This window comes from Wasmannia auropunctata, unplaced genomic scaffold (genome assembly GCF_000956235.1).
Source record: "Wasmannia auropunctata unplaced genomic scaffold, wasmannia.A_1.0 LD336092.1, whole genome shotgun sequence".
Taxonomy (NCBI): Eukaryota; Metazoa; Arthropoda; class Insecta; order Hymenoptera; family Formicidae; genus Wasmannia; species Wasmannia auropunctata.
In genome coordinates, this window is record NW_012026798.1 from 1,725,970 (window position 1) to 1,746,428 (window position 20,459).

The 20,459-nt window shown below is 37.3% G+C and overlaps 2 protein-coding genes and 1 non-coding gene across 3 annotated transcripts in view; 1 reads left to right on the top strand and 2 right to left on the bottom strand.

The window, feature by feature from the left end:
- LOC105462919 (protein PIH1D3) overlaps positions 1 to 19,026 on the bottom strand; it is a 27,345-nt gene extending 8,319 nt beyond the window's left edge. Inside the window, exons 1-4 of the mRNA XM_011709839.1 lie at positions 18,871 to 19,026; positions 17,681 to 17,886; positions 16,916 to 17,043; positions 16,516 to 16,718 (exon numbers count right to left, since the gene is read on the bottom strand). Of these exons, the coding sequence (XP_011708141.1) occupies positions 16,589 to 16,718; positions 16,916 to 17,043; positions 17,681 to 17,886; positions 18,871 to 18,988 (582 nt within the window). The 5' untranslated portion in view covers positions 18,989 to 19,026 and the 3' untranslated portion in view covers positions 16,516 to 16,588. The remainder of the gene's footprint in view (positions 1 to 16,515; positions 16,719 to 16,915; positions 17,044 to 17,680; positions 17,887 to 18,870) is intronic.
- The window catches only part of LOC105462917 (lysine--tRNA ligase), a 139,772-nt gene that overhangs the window by 115,345 nt on the left and 3,968 nt on the right, over positions 1 to 20,459 (top strand). The gene's annotated exons all lie outside the window — the stretch shown is intronic.
- Positions 11,765 to 11,837, bottom strand: Trnat-ugu. The gene has a single exon. It is a non-coding gene; the product is annotated as a tRNA-Thr (tRNA).

Genomic DNA, 20,459 nt, shown 5'->3' on the forward strand with positions numbered 1-20,459 from the left:
TGTCATAAAATCAAGTGCAGATGTAGATGTGAGTGAATACAGACGTTAGATATGAATTATAAAGATGAAGAGAATACTGCAAAGAAGTAATTTAAAATAAATTTTTATATTTTTATATTTAACGTTTTAATTTTAAGATTACCAAATATAAATCATGAGTTTCAAGCCAAATTTGATAACAACTTTTTAAATCACATAAGCGTACATTGATCAAAGTTTAGCTTTTTAATATAATCAATACGCAAAATCGGACATATATGCACTGACTCTGAGATATTAATCTTTTGGAATATTCCCACTCGAGTAACGGTAGTAAATTTTAGAATCAGTTACTTCGATGTAGCAATTACTTGAACCGATTTTACTATATTGACTTTGGAATTCAATATTTCACATAGTTCTACTTCTTGCAGAATTAACAAAAAAGAAACCTGTCGATAGTACAGCAGAGTAATATTTCTCAAAATGCATCACTTATTTCTAAAACTAGTTATAACTTGGGTATTAATATCTTGGATACTGACTCTTGGCATAAGAAACTTCTGCTTGAAAATCCGCTGAGAAGAAGATACGAAAGAAATTTAAAGAAACATTACGCAGCAATACACAGAGGAGCTGAAAATTGTGTTGGGGAAATTTTATTTTACTCTCGCAATGAAATGCTATTTTTATGGAAAACTTTTATATTAACTACCCGTTAAGTTTTTTTCGGAATTGTACTCTCTCTCTCTCTCTCTCTCTCTCTCTCTCTCTCTCTCTCTCAAGTAATTCACCTCTCTCTATTATTCATTAGCCGAGCGATGTAAATTTAATTCTTGTACTACATTTTCATGAAGAACGGATCTTTATCTCGATAATCTCAATCGAATATCGAAACCACTATCAATCTTCTTGTCAATAATCGAATCTCTCTTTTAATAATCGAATCTCTCGCAAGGGGAATTCTGGGAAGGGCTTAGCGTTAAAACTGAAATTTAAATTGTCGGCCAACTAGGTCGCTGAATATGTTTCTCGCTTTGAGGACGCCACTTTCCTCGCAAGAATCACGAACTTTCCATTACGCAAAAGATCGCATTCTTGCTGTTCTAAGAAACTTTACTTTGAATGGTTGTTTTTACCCGGCGCGCGGGAGAACCTTCATAATTTGTCATACAAAACGCGCGCCGCCGCGCCGTACGGCGCGTTCGCGTCTCGTCGAAACACTTCGCTGCAGGAACCATCAATGGAACTGGGTTAGGAATTCACGAGCTCGAGCGGAAGAATACTACGAGCGTGCCCGATATACATACACCCGCTGGCGGCGGCGACGGCGGCGGTGGCGGCCAGAGGGTCAACAGCTAAGATAGGCGAAGTCGATTATCGCCGACACCCTCGTGGCACGTGGGAAATCGATACCTAATTATCGTTCGGTATTCTACGCGCGAGCTGCCGCGGGAATTTCCTTGGCCGTAGTAAACTCGACCTGTCCTGCGCCGCCGCCTCTATATGCGCTCCCCGAGGGATTACAGGGTGAACTGGTTCACGAAGTTAAGCACAAAGTAAAGGATACGTGGCGCTCGGTATTTACGTAAGCAACGAAATTTACGGATCGAGGGATCTCGCAGAAAGGGAGCATTGTGTGTCTGAAGGATTTACTCTCGCACGCATTTGCACCCGAGTCCGCTTCGAGTAGCAATTTAAGGAGATACGTACGTAAGGGCCAAAGAAAGCGATTCTTTTTTTTTCTAGAGTTTTTTCCTCAATTCTTGTCTCTTCAAAATCATATTTTTATTTTGCGTGCGAACATAGTCAAACTTATGTGGTCAGTGTTTCCGCGCAGTGAAAAATATCGACGTTTATAAACAAGCGTATAGGAAAAAAAATTTTTTTTTTAATAAATTCTTGCATAGGAAGAATTTAGATATTTAGATTCCATGGATTTTCCACAAATGTTCAACATTATTGGATCAAAAACGAGTAGTCTCTTAACGTATATAATACGCTTTGTTAACATACAGCAGATATTTTTTCTATTTTGCGTAATTTGACTGTGAATACAAAATTAAGACATATTTGTTGTCCCATGAAAAAAACTTGTGTTACTTTATATCTCCTCTAATTATCTCGCGTTAAGACTCCTAACCGCTCACCAACTTACTATCTCAAATCATAACGTCAGATGCGAGGAAACGCATAATAAAGTTTCTTGCAAGATATATTAAAATAAAAATACTTTTCAATAAGATAATATTTATAATCAATAGAACAAACTTATAAAATATAAATTATAAAACATAAAACCGAAACTAATAACCGAATAAAATAAACTTGTAAAATATTAACTGAAAACTCTCCTTTTGTTTCGGGGAGACATAAAATAATTATATTTATTTCTACATTATTAATTTAACAGTCGTTTATATATCACAATTTATTTTGTTTCGGACACAATTCGGCATAAAATTTATATGATTATTTACTAATTAACGAAGTAAAAGGAGAGTTTTCGGTAAATATTTGTTCAAGTTTGTTTTATTATTTGTAAATGTTGTCTTATTGAAAAACATTTTTATTTTAATGTATCTCGCAAGAATTTTTATTATGCGTTTCTCGCATTGACACTATCTGAGATATGTATAAATGGCCAGGAACCTTTAAGTTTCAAATTTATTTTCATTAGCTCAAATGACGAAATTGAATGATGTAAGTAAAGTGCATCAATATCTTAAACGTATACAGCAAGCTCGCATTTTCCCAAGCTCCGAGAAGAAGCTCGTTCGTGTCGTTATTTACGAACCCACTCTCGAAACGATTATCGGCTCGTCCTTTCGGGATGCCGTCGTTATCCCTTTCCCTTCTTCAGTCTCGCCGCCTGCCGCCGGGGACAGAGTCCGGCGGGCATTAGGACTTCACCCAACTCCCATCAGTCCTGCTGAAACTGCACAAGTTCCGCGGCCCTCGCCGACCGACCTCGCGGCAAGGAAAATTTCACATCCGGGACATCTGCCGCTGCTTTGCCTGACCGCCGCGCCGTTGCAATTAACTTTTAAGGCTGGCACCGCCTGCCCAACATGGGCGACGGAACACCACGGAGCATTTCGTGCGCTCTGCTATCCTTCGCATTCTTTGGTAGCGATTCAGTAACGGTAAGCACAAAAAAAAATATATAAAAGATATAACAAGAGTTGCTAAAAAGCTCGGTCGAGTTTCAGGGAGGGTGGAGTTTCTTAAGCCAAAACGAGAGAAAAGACGATCATTATTGAAGCGAGATTCCAGACAGGAGAGAGAGCTCGAAAAATTATCGTGCGTTGCTGGAATAATGCGGATCGATACGGCGAAGCAATCAATGCCACGGCTATTACGAAGCTTCCGTGCTCCCCGAACAAAAGTTTTGAAAAGACGGTATAGCGTCAACGTGCGAGTATTGGATTACAAAGAGCGGGATGCAAAAAGACGGAAAAGAGAGAGAATCGCGGGAAAAAAAAACTAAGGAGAAAACTCCCACTGTGTAACTCTACGTTGGAAGAATAAAAGTTAACCGGGTATCCACCGCGTAGTTGTTATTCTATCCTTGGAAAAAAAAAGAAGAATAACTCGGCGTCCCGGCGTGCTTGTTTCTAAAAGCGAGGGATACTTCACAATGGCCCATTGAGACCGGCAGTTCTTCAAGGATTCCTTCGTGAGTTTTACGCGCCATTTAATCGAGAAGGGTTAGTAATAAATTGGGTACGGTGGTGTAAGGGTACGTATTTTCATCATTGAGAGAATCTTAGCTCGCAATCAACGCGCAACGATTGTTATAAACATCTTTTCTACTATTGTCTCGATACTGCGACTTGCGACAGTTTTATCAATTAACAGAAATAATAATGGCTTCTTAATGTAAACTTGCAATTATTTAAAATTGAGATCGGCAATAACTTTCTAATTAAAGTGCATTTGGCATCAAATGTTCGAAAGAAACGCCAAAAATAAAGTATATAAAAAAGACGAGAATAAAAAAAAATAAATTATTTTACTATTAATATTTGTACATTTTTTAAAAATAACTTGCGTAAAATATTTCTAAATCTCAACGAAAAATTTTTATTCTATATACAATTTGTTCGATAAACACTCGGTCCGCGGAACACCCTATGGAAGCGCAATCCCGTAAAAGAAAAAAAAATATCAAATGAATCCATAGCTCAGGGGTTAAAGCGCTGGGATCTTGTAAACCGGGGGGGGGAGGGGGGGGGTCGCAGACCGCAAATCTCTCTGGGGGCAAAACTTTTTCATCTCCCTCCCCATCCCCGCCGCGCTTTTTTCGCGCCCTTCGTAATGCCGTCGACGTTAATTCCGCGAGTTACTTAACCCTTGGAGGAACGTTTGCCTTATTGACAAAAATTTCACGGGAAAGTCGTGAGCTGAGTACTGTTTGGCGAGTTTCACGAACTTCCTGTCGAACTGCCTGAGTCCATTTCGTCGGGAGATCCTAATGGACAATTTTTTTTCCTCAGGGTCGCGCTGAATGTACGAAGCGAGGCAAAATAGATCAGCTTCGTGTGATTACAGCCTTCGAAATATCATGCGAAAAGAATAATGAATATTATTCTGTACCGAAAAAAATTTTAATTCGTTGAATTTTATAAAAATATATAGCGTAAAATTATGTAGGGCATGCGTAAGCCACAAATACAAACGTCCCTTGATCATATACAGACTGTATGAAAGGTACAATGGGCTGCATAATTATCTGAATATTTGGAGATTACTGCGAAAGAAAAATTTACATTTAGCGTAGAGATAAATGCATCATCATTCCGAATTAATGTGTAGTCTTTTTGAAGTACCATCATATCATATATAATCAGAGATGGCAAAGCTATTATTTGCAATCTTTATCGCATATAAACATTTGAAAACTGAAAATCTGATAATATATGCATATAACGAAATCTGTCCGTACTGTCAAAACAAAAATAAATGAAGTAAATATTTTCTTTCTTTTTTCAATTGTTGTAATTCACACGCTCAATATCCTTTTTCAAATTGTTCCGCAAAAGAGGGAAATCCTGTTTTTCAAATTAATGAAGGCAGGCTTGTGCCTCCGCCTTCGGGCTCAACAACATAATTGGAATATAATTTAGACTAACCTTCTCGTTCCGTGCGTTACGTTCCCGAATCCGACAAATTGAAGTGTGAAAATGAAGTACGCCCGGCCTCGGTCATTAAACCGCGTCGCAACGAGTTAACTGTCCCAGGAACGTGATGCTGTTCGACGCTTATTCCGACGATTATAAACGATATCGCATATATCGAAACTCGCTGCAATTTCCTGCCGCGTATCAGTAACAACGCTGCGCGAGAGCCTTTATATTCCCCGGCAAACTGGGCCAAGAAGGCGAACGCATCCTCGCGCAACCACATTACGTTACTTCGTGTCAAAGTAACCTATAGAATAGAACTTTGTCCCCCAATTCGGTATTCGCATCCTCAAGTACAGGGTGTCCCGAGAGACGTAAACTGAAAATAAGTAAAATTTATCGCAAGGAAAACTTGAAAGTCAAATTTTCTACAATGGAATTGAAATTTTTATCTCCTTTTTTTTAAATTGAACTTATTAATTGTATCAATAATATTACTTGAAATGTTATTATTTTAACAATAGCACTTGCTGACGCTGCTTGCTTTATTTGTCTTTTTCAAAGAAAAGTTAAATTATTATTTTCTGAATTTTATTTATCATTGTAAATTTGTTATAAAATATGTTATATAAATGATATATTATATAATATAACTTTAATATCATTTTATCAATGTATTATTAAGGTAAACATCCCAATGACTAGACATTTACACAAAACTTATTAATCTCAAATCCTTTTTTATTATAACATCAAAAGTTTGGAAAAAAAATAATATTACAATAAAATAGTATTTGAGATTAGTAATAATAAATTTTGTGAACATAGGTACATGTCCGGACTGGGACGTTTACCTCATAAAAAAATTTACTATCACTAAAAACATAAAAGAAAAATATGACCTAATTAACATAAAATTCTCATTTTAAAATTGTTGAAAACGTATTAAACCGTTTGGTAAAAATGTCCATTTACCTGTAGATTATTGTTATTATACACATATGTTTATCCAAGATATTCTTTGTTTTAAATGTTGAATATTTACTACTAACATTTGCTAAACAGCAAATTTAAATTGCAATTTCCAGAATAAAATAGAGTTAAACAAACAATGAATTACCATTACATACATTTCTCTATTTTATCCGCAAGAGAGTGAAAACAAAATCACTTACAATTACTACGAAAGTTCAACTTTTCAATCCAACTTTTCTCAGTATTTAATTATTGCACGCACGCGCACGCGAATGTACCTACATATACATATACACACTGTCGGCAAAGTCATTTGACGACCGTTTTTGAGAAATGTAGCGCGGCGAGGATACGAGGACGACGTCCACGGAAGAGGAAAAATGCGGGCAGTCGGATATGTAGAGCCGTGCCTCGGGAAACCAAATGTTTGCGGACAAATCGTCGTCGTTTTGGACGAGGAAAATCAACAAACGCCCCTCGTTCGATCCTAATGCACCGACCGGGATGAAAATCGTTCCGCACGCTCTCTCGATCCCGATCCAGAGGATTTCGGATCCTCTGTTTCCCCCCCGTTACCGAGGCAAACCGAGAAAACTGTACGCGGCATAGAAAAAAAAAACCCGGCCGTTTTCATCGATTCGCGGAATTTCGCGGAAGTTTTACATTTCGGGATTCAGGCCGCGGGATTTAGTAACGCGAGCCTGTCTTGTAAAATTCAAAACTATCGAGAACACCTTTTCCATTACGAATTCTCGTGCGAGTTTAAAATCGATTCTTTAAATAAGATAGAGAGAAAAAGAGGAGAGTTAACAAAACTTTTTTAATATAAAAAGTTAAATATTTTCTCTACATTGCTGACATCGGTTCTCTACATGTCATTTCCACAATCAAATCGTTGGTGTAAAGGTTAAAAGTTAATTAGAAAAAGAATAAAAGTGAAGCATGAGTTGGAGAGCGAAGTCTAAATTTTCCACGCGACATTAAATAGGGCATACTTCACTTGAAGTTATCTTCGATCTAAGATGTGATAAGGAAATTAAAGAACAAGGCCGACCAAGATTGTAAGAGTGTAGCGAATTAACTGCTAGCAGCTGGCAAAGTTGAGGATTACGAAATGTTGTAAAAAGCAATTTGTATACAAAATTGTAAAAATAAATTTTAAATTGAAAGCAAAACATGAATTTTTAAGACTTACTTTAAAAGCAGATTTTTGTTTGTAAGAAAGATACATACAGACCTAATTTGAGCAAAAAAAAACAGAAAATATTTTACAACTTTTTTATATTAAAAAATTTTATTAAACTTCCCTTTCCTCTTTCTCTCTTTATTTTTTTGCCTTTTTGATTTGACATTTATGTTTTGTTTTCAAATTAAATCACATTATTTCGTACTTTTCATTTAAAAAGTGTAATTGCACAATTATAATTGTAAATGTAATTGTACAGTAGAAATGTAATATCATTTTCAGATATTTCGTTTGACAAGTTAAAATATTAACATTTTCGTGCGCGACAAATCCGACGGCACTCAGAGGTATCGTGCGGTTTATTCAGATTATTCAATCTACTCGGGGGCAGAGAAAAGGATCGGGAGCTGTTACTGCAGTTACCTTTGTCTAGCACTTCTTCTCTTTATCCTTGATTTGCATTCTGCGACTGCTTTATTTACATTTTGCGTTAAGATATTCTGCAACTTCGTATTTGAAATTAAAGTGGAACACCAACGAACTGCTTGCTTTGCGCTAATTAAATGTTAACAAAACACGAACATATCTTAAATGCTCGAAACCTTTTTTTCGCAAATCAGACAAAATATTCTCGAGTTTGAGCTCGTATTATACATTTGTACTGTTACATTTCTCACATTCGTTTTTTTTTTCAACATAACAGGTTTTCATTAGTTCAAACGTATTTTTCTCCCTACTCCTTTAGATCGATAAAACGAGATTTTGCAAAATTTTAGCTATATATTTAGTACTCAAAAAGATTCTGATTCATCACGACGGTCGGTTTATGACGTCAGAAATAACGTGATTTATTTTCTTACAGAATACATTCGACATAAATAACTTTTTCGCATGCCATCGCTCGTATCCGACTTGTACACTCTCTCTTTTCCGTCCGTGTGAACATTAATAGATAGCTATAAATCTTAATCAACTGTCATGAGGTCCATTTTCCTATAGAACACGTGTAGATTAAATTATACTGTCATTTATTACCGAAAGAGAATATATATAGTAGACGCGGGGACTTCGGTACGTTTTACCAATCTGTTCGATCGAGCACGAATAGCTGCGGCGCGCGAAACAAGATAATTTATTTCAACGTGTGGTGTGTACGTGAGAAAAAGATTCATGCAATTTCCCGAGTCTGACGTTCGTTATAGCTGCAGTAAAGAGAGTCAGGAATATTTCGACGTATATTTAAAAATATATCTTCACGCGCATGCATTTCGAACTTCCTCATTTTTTGCTCAGCGTAAATTCTTCAAAAAATTATAAATAACGTTATCGCGTACGCGCGCGCGCGGAACTAACAATACAAAAGATATAAAAAAGTAGCAATAAAGAGGCAATAAGCCATGCACGGCGTTAGTGCTTTTACAATCAGATATATTTATAATAATAATTCTAAACAAACCGAAACATTCCAGTTTGACAGTTAAACTATCTTCGGTGAGTGAAGATACAATAAAATTAAATATTCCTGTGATCGCAGTTAAAAATTTAAAAAACGGTCACTCGCTAATATATTATCCAATTATCATTCGATGCTCAAGAGTGCAGTGTCCAATTCGTGAGTTTAATGATAGAAAAGAGGAATATATCCGAAGTTAAACAATTCATTTTTCTAAAAATACGCACGGAAAGAACAATTTTGCTGAATCCAGATCTGAAAATAATTTTTGTTCAATAATCAAAATAATTTTGTGCGAAAGTTAAAACGATTGCTAGAATATCAAAACGTTTTATAGCTTATCAGTTTTAACATTCTAACGAATTATTTAATTATATTTTGCTAATTCAACAAAAAATTATTTTCAGATCCGTTTTTAGCAAAATTTTTAGACCTTTCAACAAAATCGTTCTTTCCGTGCGTAGACTTGATTAAGTCTGCATAACACAGAGCGACAGAAAATGTCAGTTTAACAGTGACAGTTTAAAAAAAGAGATATAATTTTCAAAGTTTATAAAGATCAAAATATACGGTTAGAAAAAAGGAACTCCCGAATATTTTCGCCGCGTATTTTCACGCAAAAAAAAGAAGCAGGACACAGTTCATCGCAGGACCGTTTTCGTTTCGTCTTACGGCGAATAAATTCTGCCCGTCGTCGATATCCGGCGCAGCCGGATATCCGGTATCGCATCGGTATCACCCGGTACACACTTGGCAGGCTTATGGGCTTTTCAATTTCGTTCCTCGCCGAATGCGTTCCATACGGCGGCGCGCGATAGCTATTGCGGCAGCTCTACGTGCACGCTCGTTGAAATTTTTCCGAGGCGGCGTTTCGGAGGCCATTATGGCATTCCCATTTCTTGAATGATACCTCCGGACGAAAGCGCAATGGCGCGAGAGGGCGGCTAACGGTATCCGCGAGAAATGGAAAAATAATTGGCCCGGATGCATACGCCAGTCCGGGCGCATTTCAGGAATATATCACGGAGACCACCGTGAACACCACTGCACCGTACGTACTGCTCGCGCAGTTTATTCTATCTTTAGTTTATTTTCGGTCAGCTCCGCCGTATGTAAAAGTTTTCGGATTGCCCGAGAGAAGCGAAATCTTTTAATTAAGTTAATATTATTACCGTTAGATCGCGTGTGTTACATTATAATTTCACAATTAATTACGAGAAATAGTAACTTAACTTTACAGAATTTTACAATATTTTATTTCATGACATAAAAAGATTCTACATGGAAAAATTTTGCTGGTTTTGCTGGAAAGTCTAAAAATTTTGTTAGATATAAATTAATGATCAATTGACAAGAAAATAATTCTTGTTCATCAAAATAATTTTGTTAGAAATTCAAATTGATTGCTAGAATATTAAAACGTTTTACAGCAATGTTTATCATTTTTGAATTTGCAACAAAATTATTTTGATGGTTCAACAAAATTATTTTCGGATCAAAATTTTTAGACTTACCAGAAAAATCGTTTTTCCCGAGTATTAGCGATCTTTCGAATGTGGAAAAGATTTTTTTTCATCCGTGAATAAACGTCTGTGAACAAACTTGCCGCGATCTCACGTAAATTTCAAAACAATATCACGTTGTATTACCGTTTATTGAGTCTTGACCGGAAGGCACTCAAGGCGCTCGGTAGCCACAATGGCTCAATGCTAAATTGAGAAAGTTCCGGAAACTTTAATATCCCATATACTCCGCAGGACCAGTCAACAATAATTCTCGTTACGTCTACAGGGCGTACCAAAACTCGCGCGTTTCCCTCTAAATTATAAATGTATCAGCGAACTCGCAGTTGCGCAGCTTTTCTCAGAAAGAAAATTAGATTAATCATAACTTTTTTACGTCAAATAGCGTGAAATATCGTGATATTTAAGGCTCTATTAAGATCTATTAAACGCTCGCTTGAAGTTGAAGTTTTTAATTTAGATTAATTTAAAAAAATAACATTTTATCGTCTATTTGCACCTCATCTAAAATTTAACTAGCTCATTATTTTTTATTGTTAATTAATTGCAAAATCAGGAGTCCTATAATATTTTCACTAAAGAATAATAAACTCCAAATTGATCAAAGACTAACATAGAGGAATTTGTAGCTGAAGAAGAGGCGCAACAACTTCTAGTACACTCTGTATATTATGTATACTAAAACACTACGACGCAAACGACGTATCTCGGGATGGGGTAAGGGGGCAAAGTTTCTTAATAAACGTTGACGTCGACACCGCGTGGCAATTCCTTAAGTCGATACAGAAACCCGCTTTTATGAACTGACTAACGGATTAGAAACGAATCCCCGTTTTAATTAAGCTCCGCGGAAATACGCGTTAAAAATAGATTCCATAGTATTAAGTTCCATAGTTATATTAAGAAAAAAACTTTAAATCCTCGCATTATTGACAATACTATTACTGAAAGAAAGAACGTTGTACACTTTTTTTCTAGAAGCCTAGAAATATCGAAGCTTTATTAAAATATTACATTTCCGACGTCACAATCTTTGTATTACAAATCCGTATAAAAGATATATTATTAATGTAAGATATATTATTAATTACATTTACTTCTCTGAGAGTTCTCTGATATGAACTTTGAGACTAATGAAATTCCCGTTATTCTTCCTGTTATACGTACAAAGGCGGAATTATGGAATGAGTCATTAGTATCGTGATGTCAACTTAGTGCACAGTCATTAACGTTTTAACGTTATGTCACCTTTTTTAGTAAATATTTCCGGACACGTGTTAGCACATTCTTTTCTTTTAAATGGAATACGTAATTAAAGTGATTGAACATAAATGTAGAACATAACTATATTTATACATACATATGTGAATGAATATATAGTATATATGTTAATATCAAATATGATAGAATTAATGTAATTTTATATTGCACTTCCATATACACGTGATATAAAAATCAATATTCTTATAAATAACTCATTGACGTATATTATTCATATAAATAACTGAGGAAAAAAAAGACCTGCCCCCAGAGAGATTTGAACTCTCGACCCCTGGTTTACAAGACCAGTGCTCTAACCCCTGAGCTATGGAGGCACTCGAATGACGTCTCTTTCAACACGCTTAAAGGGATTGGGACACAAGTTATGTTTAATACATTAAACAAAAATGTTATTTTAATTGCAACAGAACTTTTTTCTTTTTTATTTTACGTTATAATATTGTTAATTTAAGAAAACAAAAGATTTCCCGTAGAAAAAAGAAAAAACATTAGAAAAGGACTTCTGTGTTTTAAACACGTTAATTAAATATAGGTATATAAATACTTCTATATCATTATTAAACTCGAATTTTCTTTTTTTTTTTTAATTTTTCGTTAATTCTTTTAATAAGCAAAGACGCGCAATGTATTGTATTAAAATAAAATTGATAGCCTTTTCCCAAGTTGTTTGTGTTAAAAAATATTATAAGAAGTTTTGTTTCAAAAGGATTCCAGAAATCTAAAAGAATTCGAACGAAAGAGAATTCATTCAGGCAAAACACCAAGTTGCCGTATCGCAACGAATAAAATTGTTCATTTAGAAAAATCATATCGTAGAATTTCTGCTTGGCACAATACAGCGGCGCTACTCCGGTTCCCCCGAGTCAAAAGAATCCGCTAATATATTTCTCAGTACCTTTGAACCTCTTCGTTCGGCGCTACGACTAAATATTAAATATTTATTTTAATGTTGCATATTTATAAGAAAACGCTCGCATATGCCGCCATCATGGAGTTCGCGTGTGTTGACGCACCGCTTTTTATTTTGCGTCTGCCAGAAACTCGGAATTTTCGGTGAAATCTCGAAAATCTCCCGCCGAGATGTCACATTTCGCTAAAACCATTGCATTCGCTCTCACGCTATCTCCGAGTTTTTTTTCAATTTTCGATAAACGTTTAGCCTTTCATCGTTTGTATTAAAAATAAAATTTTTTTTTTTTCAAGTTGTATCAAAAAATACTATAAGCTAATCGTTTCAAAAGGATTGCGAGAATTCGAATAAAAGAGAATTCATTCAAGTATTTTTTTAAATTATATTAACGACAATAATACAATGAATTTAGAGCTCTAAGAAGTCTGATAATCAGTAGAAAATGAATAGAGAACAACATTTATACATATCGCGGTACGTATAACTGAAATAAACATATGAAATGTAAAGGCACTATTTATTTCGTCGGCAAAAAGAAATGAGCTTTTTACTTCGCAATTGATGATGACAAACAACGCGCAATGTAAAAGGCTCGCGATGAAAAGCGCCTTCCGTCACTCGTTTTTCCGCCGAATAAGCTACAAAATGCGGCGGAGGAAGTCGATGAAGGACAGCCCGCCGTAATGTAGCCGGTTCTATGCGCGCATACCTTTGGGGAAGTGCCATCCTTGAGTGCGCGCTCACCGGGGCGACAAAGTCCGCCTGCGCGCGCTCGTCGTAAAATCGCTACCCGTCGCGTCGCCGTCGCGCTACGTCCTTGAGCTACCGAGACTTCGCCGATTTCCGTGTAAACTTTCAGGGTGAAAATGAGGATGGAGTAAAATTTTACGCCGACGCGGCGTCGCGTCGCGTCGCGTCGGAGCAAAGTTTAAACTCGAATGCATTTTTGTAGTTATTATTATCGGACATTATCACGCGAATTGAGCATTGCACGTGATTTGCGCAAACTTAATTTTATCGCAAAACATAAAAAAACTCGACGGTACATCTTACACAGACATCCGTCCTTCAGTTTCTTCCGCGAAATCGCGGACGAAGGAGTCTTTAAAAGAAAAAAAAAGAAGATAAAACTGCGCACAGTTTCGCAACGTAATTTTTTACGACGCCGTAACTTTTTATACGCTGAAACGATCGTCCGGGGCATCCTCATTGCAAAAATGCGAAATAGAAAATTATTCGATAATTCTGTAAGTTCGCCGTTTCGGAATTAAAAACTTTAGCCACCGGAAATTAAGGCGGAGGCAGGAGAGAAAAAAAAACTAATGAACTACGCTCAAGGAATGATTAAGCTACGAAGCAGGACGTCTAATTAGACGCGGTCCGTGCCATTCGTCGACTCGCGAAAATCGTGGTAATTTGATTAAGTGTATATGTCACTGTAAAAGCGTGGAAATCCCGTAAGTGCAGTATGTATACACTTACTAATCAACGTAGGCATTTACGTAAGATTTTAGGAAAAGTATCAACTAAATATGCAAATGTCTAATATTCCTAGTAATTGTATTCATTTGCTACACAATGCATATATTGACTAGTATTTGTATTTTTTTTATCAGATATAAAAATATACACGAAAAGAACGATTTTGCTGGATACAGATCTGAAAATAATTTTTGTTGGAAAGTTAAAAATGATAAGCATATAAAAATGATAGAGAAAAATGCTTATCATTTTTAACTTTCCAACAAATTATTTTGATGGTCCAACAAGAATTATTTTCAGATCTGTGTCTAGCAAAATTTTTAGATCTTGCAGCAAAATCGTTCTTTCCGTGTATGCTTCTGCTAAAAGTCTAAATTTCATTGCTCGTAAACACATTTACTTATCAAATTAGTAGATGCATATACGAGACGACTAATTAAGCGTATACATTTACCGAATTAACACTTTGACTGTGACATATACACGACGTCATGTTAGAGCGCCGGAGGGCGCGTAAAAAAGCGCGATCATTTTGAGTTTATGCGTCTACGTTTTCCGCGAAGGAAAATAAATAAAAGGCGAAACGAATGCTCTTAGCCGAAGGTAGAAGCGGGAGCATTTGTTTGTTTCGCGTTATAAAGCACGTCGTCGTACGTTTCCGTTTGAGTAATCCGCCGTTTTTACTGCGGAAAAGCAATTGCTTTGCTTCCCCACGCTCAAGTCTGCAGGTCGTCTTTTGTCACGCCGGCTAACGTAAGGTTTATAATCTGATTATCGTTAACATATTTATCGCAGTATTTGATCTTACGAACTCGTAATATATAATTATGAGATCGCGGTGCCCATATATTAATAGCAGATAAGTAGAAAGAGAGGTGTATATGTATATATATTCGAAGTGTATAACTAGGAAGTCAATTTAATATCGCGGTATTTACTTTCACATGCCGTATCGAATATGCTACGTGTGTATGTCATTCATATTTCCAACGTTATTACAACTTCTTAGTGACGGAGACAAATAATCTTGGATATAAGCAAATCCCTGTTATTAAAATTTATTTATAAACATTTCTATGAATATCTTCTATATGAAACATTTTTATGAATATTTTACAATTTCTATTATTAGTAATATTATAGTTGTTAGTCATATATTTATTAGATAAACACGAAGAAAATATGAATATTTCTCATAAAGAATATTTCTCAATATTTTGTATAAATACTTCTTGTTTTTATTTATTAATTAATCGTGATCAACTCTGATTCGGGTTACATTTTATGTTAATTTGAGAACAAGGTCTTTTTTCATCTGCACAAGAACGATTTAGGATCAAGTGGAAAAGGAGGAGCGAAGAATCGACTTATTCTATCACTTCAACGAGGATGCAAGTGCACTTCCTTACAGCCTCCGAATAATCTCTTGGAGTGGCGGCTATCAAAATCCAGAAGGCTCTCGCCAAGTACGATCACTCGAAGAGAGATCTGCATTGTTTCGCAGCACAATGGCGCCGATTCGTCCCGCCCATGGCAGTTGCGCGCCTCATTACCGTCGATATATTATTGTCGCCTCTCGCGATGTTAATGAATGTTCGATTATAAACATCGGCATAATCGATGTTTATAATTGCGAGACGATTACAAGGCGCAATTTTCTACTCGCGGGGAAATTAGCATCGGCGTAACGGGCGAGCACGAGGAGCGTGGCGCGCAATCAAGGACGTGGCATTACACAAAATGCAAATACGATTTTGTTGTGTCGGCATCGTTATAATACTCGCCACCGCCATCAGCGCGACGCGCGAGGTCGGTGAAAGAAAAATCTATCAGGATGTAACGGGGCATGACTTCGAACGGACTTCGATAATGAACGGACGGAGGTCTCCTCGTCCTCGTGCGCGCCCCGTTATGAAACGTGTCCGTGCGCGACGGGGGATTATATAGCTCGAAAATCACTTGGTTCATTCAAGCGGATGTTCATGCTTTAAATCGCATGTTTGTCACAAATTGGGGTAAATGCGACCATAGTGGCGCGCGATTTCGCGCATAAATATAAGTATTAGAGATATGTAAATAATCAGAGCTGTTACAATTTGCGTGGAAATTATGTATATAAGATGCCTCATTTTGTTACAACGTGATTTAATAACAGAACTTTGTTGCAAATAAATAAATATTTTCCAGACAAAAATATGTCAAAGACTGCACGAATAGCTTTTTAAATTGGAGATAACTGAAAATGAAGATATCTTCTCGCGGAATTAAAACGAGCTTCAGAAAATAGAAATGAGAAACTGTGATTCCCCAGCGAAAATTCGCCGCCAAGATGAGCTTAATTGGATTACTTATCAAGACTTTAATTTCAGAATCAATTTTCCAATATATTATATACATTCACATATTATATACATCCGCGTACTTGGATAAACTGAAGGGATGGAGAAAAAATTATATGAATATGCCAATGTATATACGGCTAAGGAGACACGGATATCGAACTCGTTAAAGCAAAATCCATCATTACGATCGTATATAGAGGTGGGATTTTATCCAATCGAGCAGTATCGGGAGCAATAAAATCGCACTAAAACACTTACCACGAGTCGCTTCGGTAGGTGTGAGTATCGTCCGGCGAGATCGGACGGATGACGACGTATCGATCCGGAATTATTAAAAGTTTACGTTGTCCAGCTCGCGCGCGAGCCTCAGGGTGACCTCCAAGGTGGAGGTGTCGCTGTGCCACTTGGCGGAGGATGCGTTGGGATCCACCGAATGCGGCGTCGGTAGGTGCAGCCGATATCTGGCGGAATGACTCGTTTTACGCTTCGGGCAAATTTACGGCCTCGTAAAATTGTCAAAGGAGGACGCGATCGCGCGCCCGCCGTACGTCGCGAGTCAAACGCGACTCGCCCGACGCGGTCGGGCGGGCGAAGCGCTTCGCTCTCCTTCTGTCACGCGGGTCACGCCGATAAATTCCCAGTAGTGACCGGGACTCACCTTGGACTGCGCACGTCGATCGCCTCGGATTCCACGGAGAGCTCCACATTTTCCCGCGTTTCCTGGGGCAATTTCACCAGCACCGACAGCCACTCGCAGGACGCCGTGCTCGGGGTTTTAAAGCCCATCTAAATAACAATTCGTCCGGTCTTCAAGGCCGCGATTCGCACGTAACGTGTCGAGCGAAATGAATTCTTTTCCGACGTTCCCGCGAAGTCGCCCGGCTTTGCGGGAGAATAATCGAGAGATTTTAAACGCGGCGTTCGCGTTATCTTGGCTCTATTGTTGCTTTATTGCGTCGCATTTTTCAGCGGCAATTCTACGTTTTTTTTTCCCAGGAAAATTGCATACATTTTAATTTTCAAAGCGCAATCCGAAAACAAGGGTATAAATTTTCATTTAAAATTTTAAATTTTAGCGTCTTACTGTTTCTTTACGTTCTTCTTCGTTATTATTAGTTTCGAACTTACAATATGGAAATACATAGATTTTTGTCCAAAGAAAAATACAGATTTATCAACCATTTTATATTTTACTCTATCTATTTTATTCAAATTATAATTATTATTTTATCTATTTTATTTATCTTATTTTTCTACACTGAATATTCTTAAACTTTCAAATAAATATAAATATATTACAGAACTCTTAAAATCGGATAATTGGCTATTTAGCATTAAATCTAAGATAAGACTAAACGATATGTACGAAGCGCTCAATATTGTGTCAAATCCCTACTTTGTCATGAGAAAAAAATATACTTACTCCCAGATAAACGTCTTCCGCCGTGACTGCCTGCTTGAACTTCATCTCGTATTCGGGCGCCTTTCTCGGGTCGTAATCCTGCGAGCTCCGGGTGTCGGCCGCCGCCGAGGGATGCCAAATATCGTCGCCCGCGCCCCGCAGGGGTGCATGAGGTCCCGAACGGTCCTGGGGAGGGCCATCGCTCGGCGCGCCGATGTCGCCCGGTCCTTAGGGCAAAAATATTGATCATTCGCGATCCCGTCGATCCCGCCCTCTTGCCCCGCGCGACTAATGACTGATTTTACACGTGTAAACGTTGTCCCAAGAATAACGCGTGATAACATCGAGCGCATCACCCGCAGGCAGCGGCAGCGGCGCGCGTGCTGTTTAATGGTAATTTAAAAACGGATGTGTAACGATGATTTATAATTAAATGCACGTTTCACGTCGCGACTCCATGTGAATTGAGGATCGCGCGCACGAGTCCTATTAAAATTAATGATTGACAGCGCGTTAAATATATACCTGTAACTTGCAGCGCGGGCTGGCAGAGCTGCGTCGGATCGTTTATAAATCGTTACATCGATAATATTACCGGTTTGCGAAGAGGAAACAGGAATACGCATGTATGAAAGTAACGCGATGCGCGTTATATTATACGTTCATTTCTCGATTAGCGCTATACTACATCTACAATCTAACGAAGGGAAGGACGCGATTCTGCGCTCTATCTGTATACAAAAAATATCTACTTGAGATAGAAGCATTAGAAGAAATTCTCTTTAACGTTGTTTTATTCTCCTTTTAACGTTTTAACTCCTCCGCCGCGGCGAGCTTCAGACTCGCGAGAATGCGAACAAAAAATTCAAAATAAATAATCCGGCTGGCGAAAATAAATAAGGCGAATATAAAGAACACACACGCGCGCACGCGCGTATGGAACTGTTGTGTTTGCCAATTAATTGCGTTCTTCGCCCGGCCAAATAATATCCCGAACAATACCGTCAATACGTACATCGAATTAAACGTTAACGATACAACGAGATTTTCACAGTTCGGGAAACACACACACACACATACCGAGCTTCACCGGATGCAGCTTTCGAAATTGCACAGGGGAAATTAGTCGGCGCGCGGCGCCGATTGTTTTAACGGCGACAATTTTGTCGGATGTATCTCCATAATTAATCAGTTGTAAAGCGTAAACTCACCCAATTTCCTCGCGCCCGCCTGCGGTAGATCGTCCTCGACGTCGGAGTCATCGTCCTTCGACGGGCAGATTAAATTTTGGAGCGCCTGTAAATCCCCCGGACTGAAACAGCCGTCCATATCGCGAATATTATACAGGCGCGCGGAGGACAGCTCTCTCGCTCTCTTCGCTCTCTCCGCTACAACGCGCAGCCAGCGGCCGCAACAAACAAATTGACGTCGCTATGGTGACGAACTCGCGGTTACCTCGCGATAAGGCGGGCCCGATTCGAAATTCGAAAATTGCCTCGGTCGAAAAATTCCACACGCTCGGCGTCGCGCGGCGCCGGGACTATTTATCTATTAAATTGAATATGCAACAGCCATCCCGCGGACCTCGCGATCGCGCGGAGGACAATTTCAATCGCGTGTCACGCAGACGGGAATAAAAATATGCGAGCGCATATCGTGACCGCGGTACGTTTGTTGATGATTTTTCTTTGATTTAATTCAATTTTGACAATTTTTATGGTGTGCATATAAAATTAATAGCAATAATGTAAACAGTTACGTGCGTGAAACGACAAGGGCAACAATGCCTGAAATTGAAATATGGCACTTCATAACGTGCATAAAAAATAAATAGAGCGCAAGCGATAAAACACAATAAATAGAACGCGAGATAGTTATAAAGAATTAAAGACAATATTCATATTCCGATTTTATATTTATCATTTTAAGTTTAGCTTTAAGCTTCTATCCAGATAATAAAATAATAATAAATATATAAAAGAGATCTTATAAATATAAGATTAAATTATGAATACCGTCCTAAGGTTGATTTCAAATTTCGATTAATTTATTCTGTCTGCGATTAATTTGTGGAATAATATATATAGGTACTTATATTATTTATTGAAATTATTATTTATGGATGAAATTATATTAATTTTTTATTGTTTGACACTTGGAAGGAAAAATGACATTACGATAACGAATATATAGTTAAAAATTTTATCATTCTGTTAAATTAATTAACAGATTCCGATTAAATTAAACTGAGAATTTGAGCAAAGTCGCCCTCAAACTGTCACAGGCTTCTTTCTCTGTTAGATTTTATGATAAGTATTTTATAAAAAAAAAAAGGAAAAGTCTTTAATGAAAGAATAGGAAAAACGTGGAAATATAAACAATATAAAAAAGAATTTTGAATGAAATTAAAATACGACATAAAGAAGAAGAGGGAAGATCCTTAATGAATGAATCTTCAAATTTGAACTTTGGATTCAAATAAGAGACTTCGAATGAGAATCCATCTGAATAAGAAATTAATATATCTTGTAATGTATATTAGGAATAGCATTCGATCTCACATTCAAGATTGTCTCAAAACTCTGAAACACTATCTCGGGACGTTATATGCTCATTTCGTTGATTAGGGTAACTGTCCCTATTAGTGTGCCTGTACGTCCCTATTAGTGTGCTTTTATATTTAAATAAGTCATAAAAATAAACTGGTACAAATAAATAGGCAAAATGTTTTTTTTATTAAGTTAATACTTTAACTTAATAAAAAAAAAACACTTTGTCTATTTACTTGTCAGTTTATTTT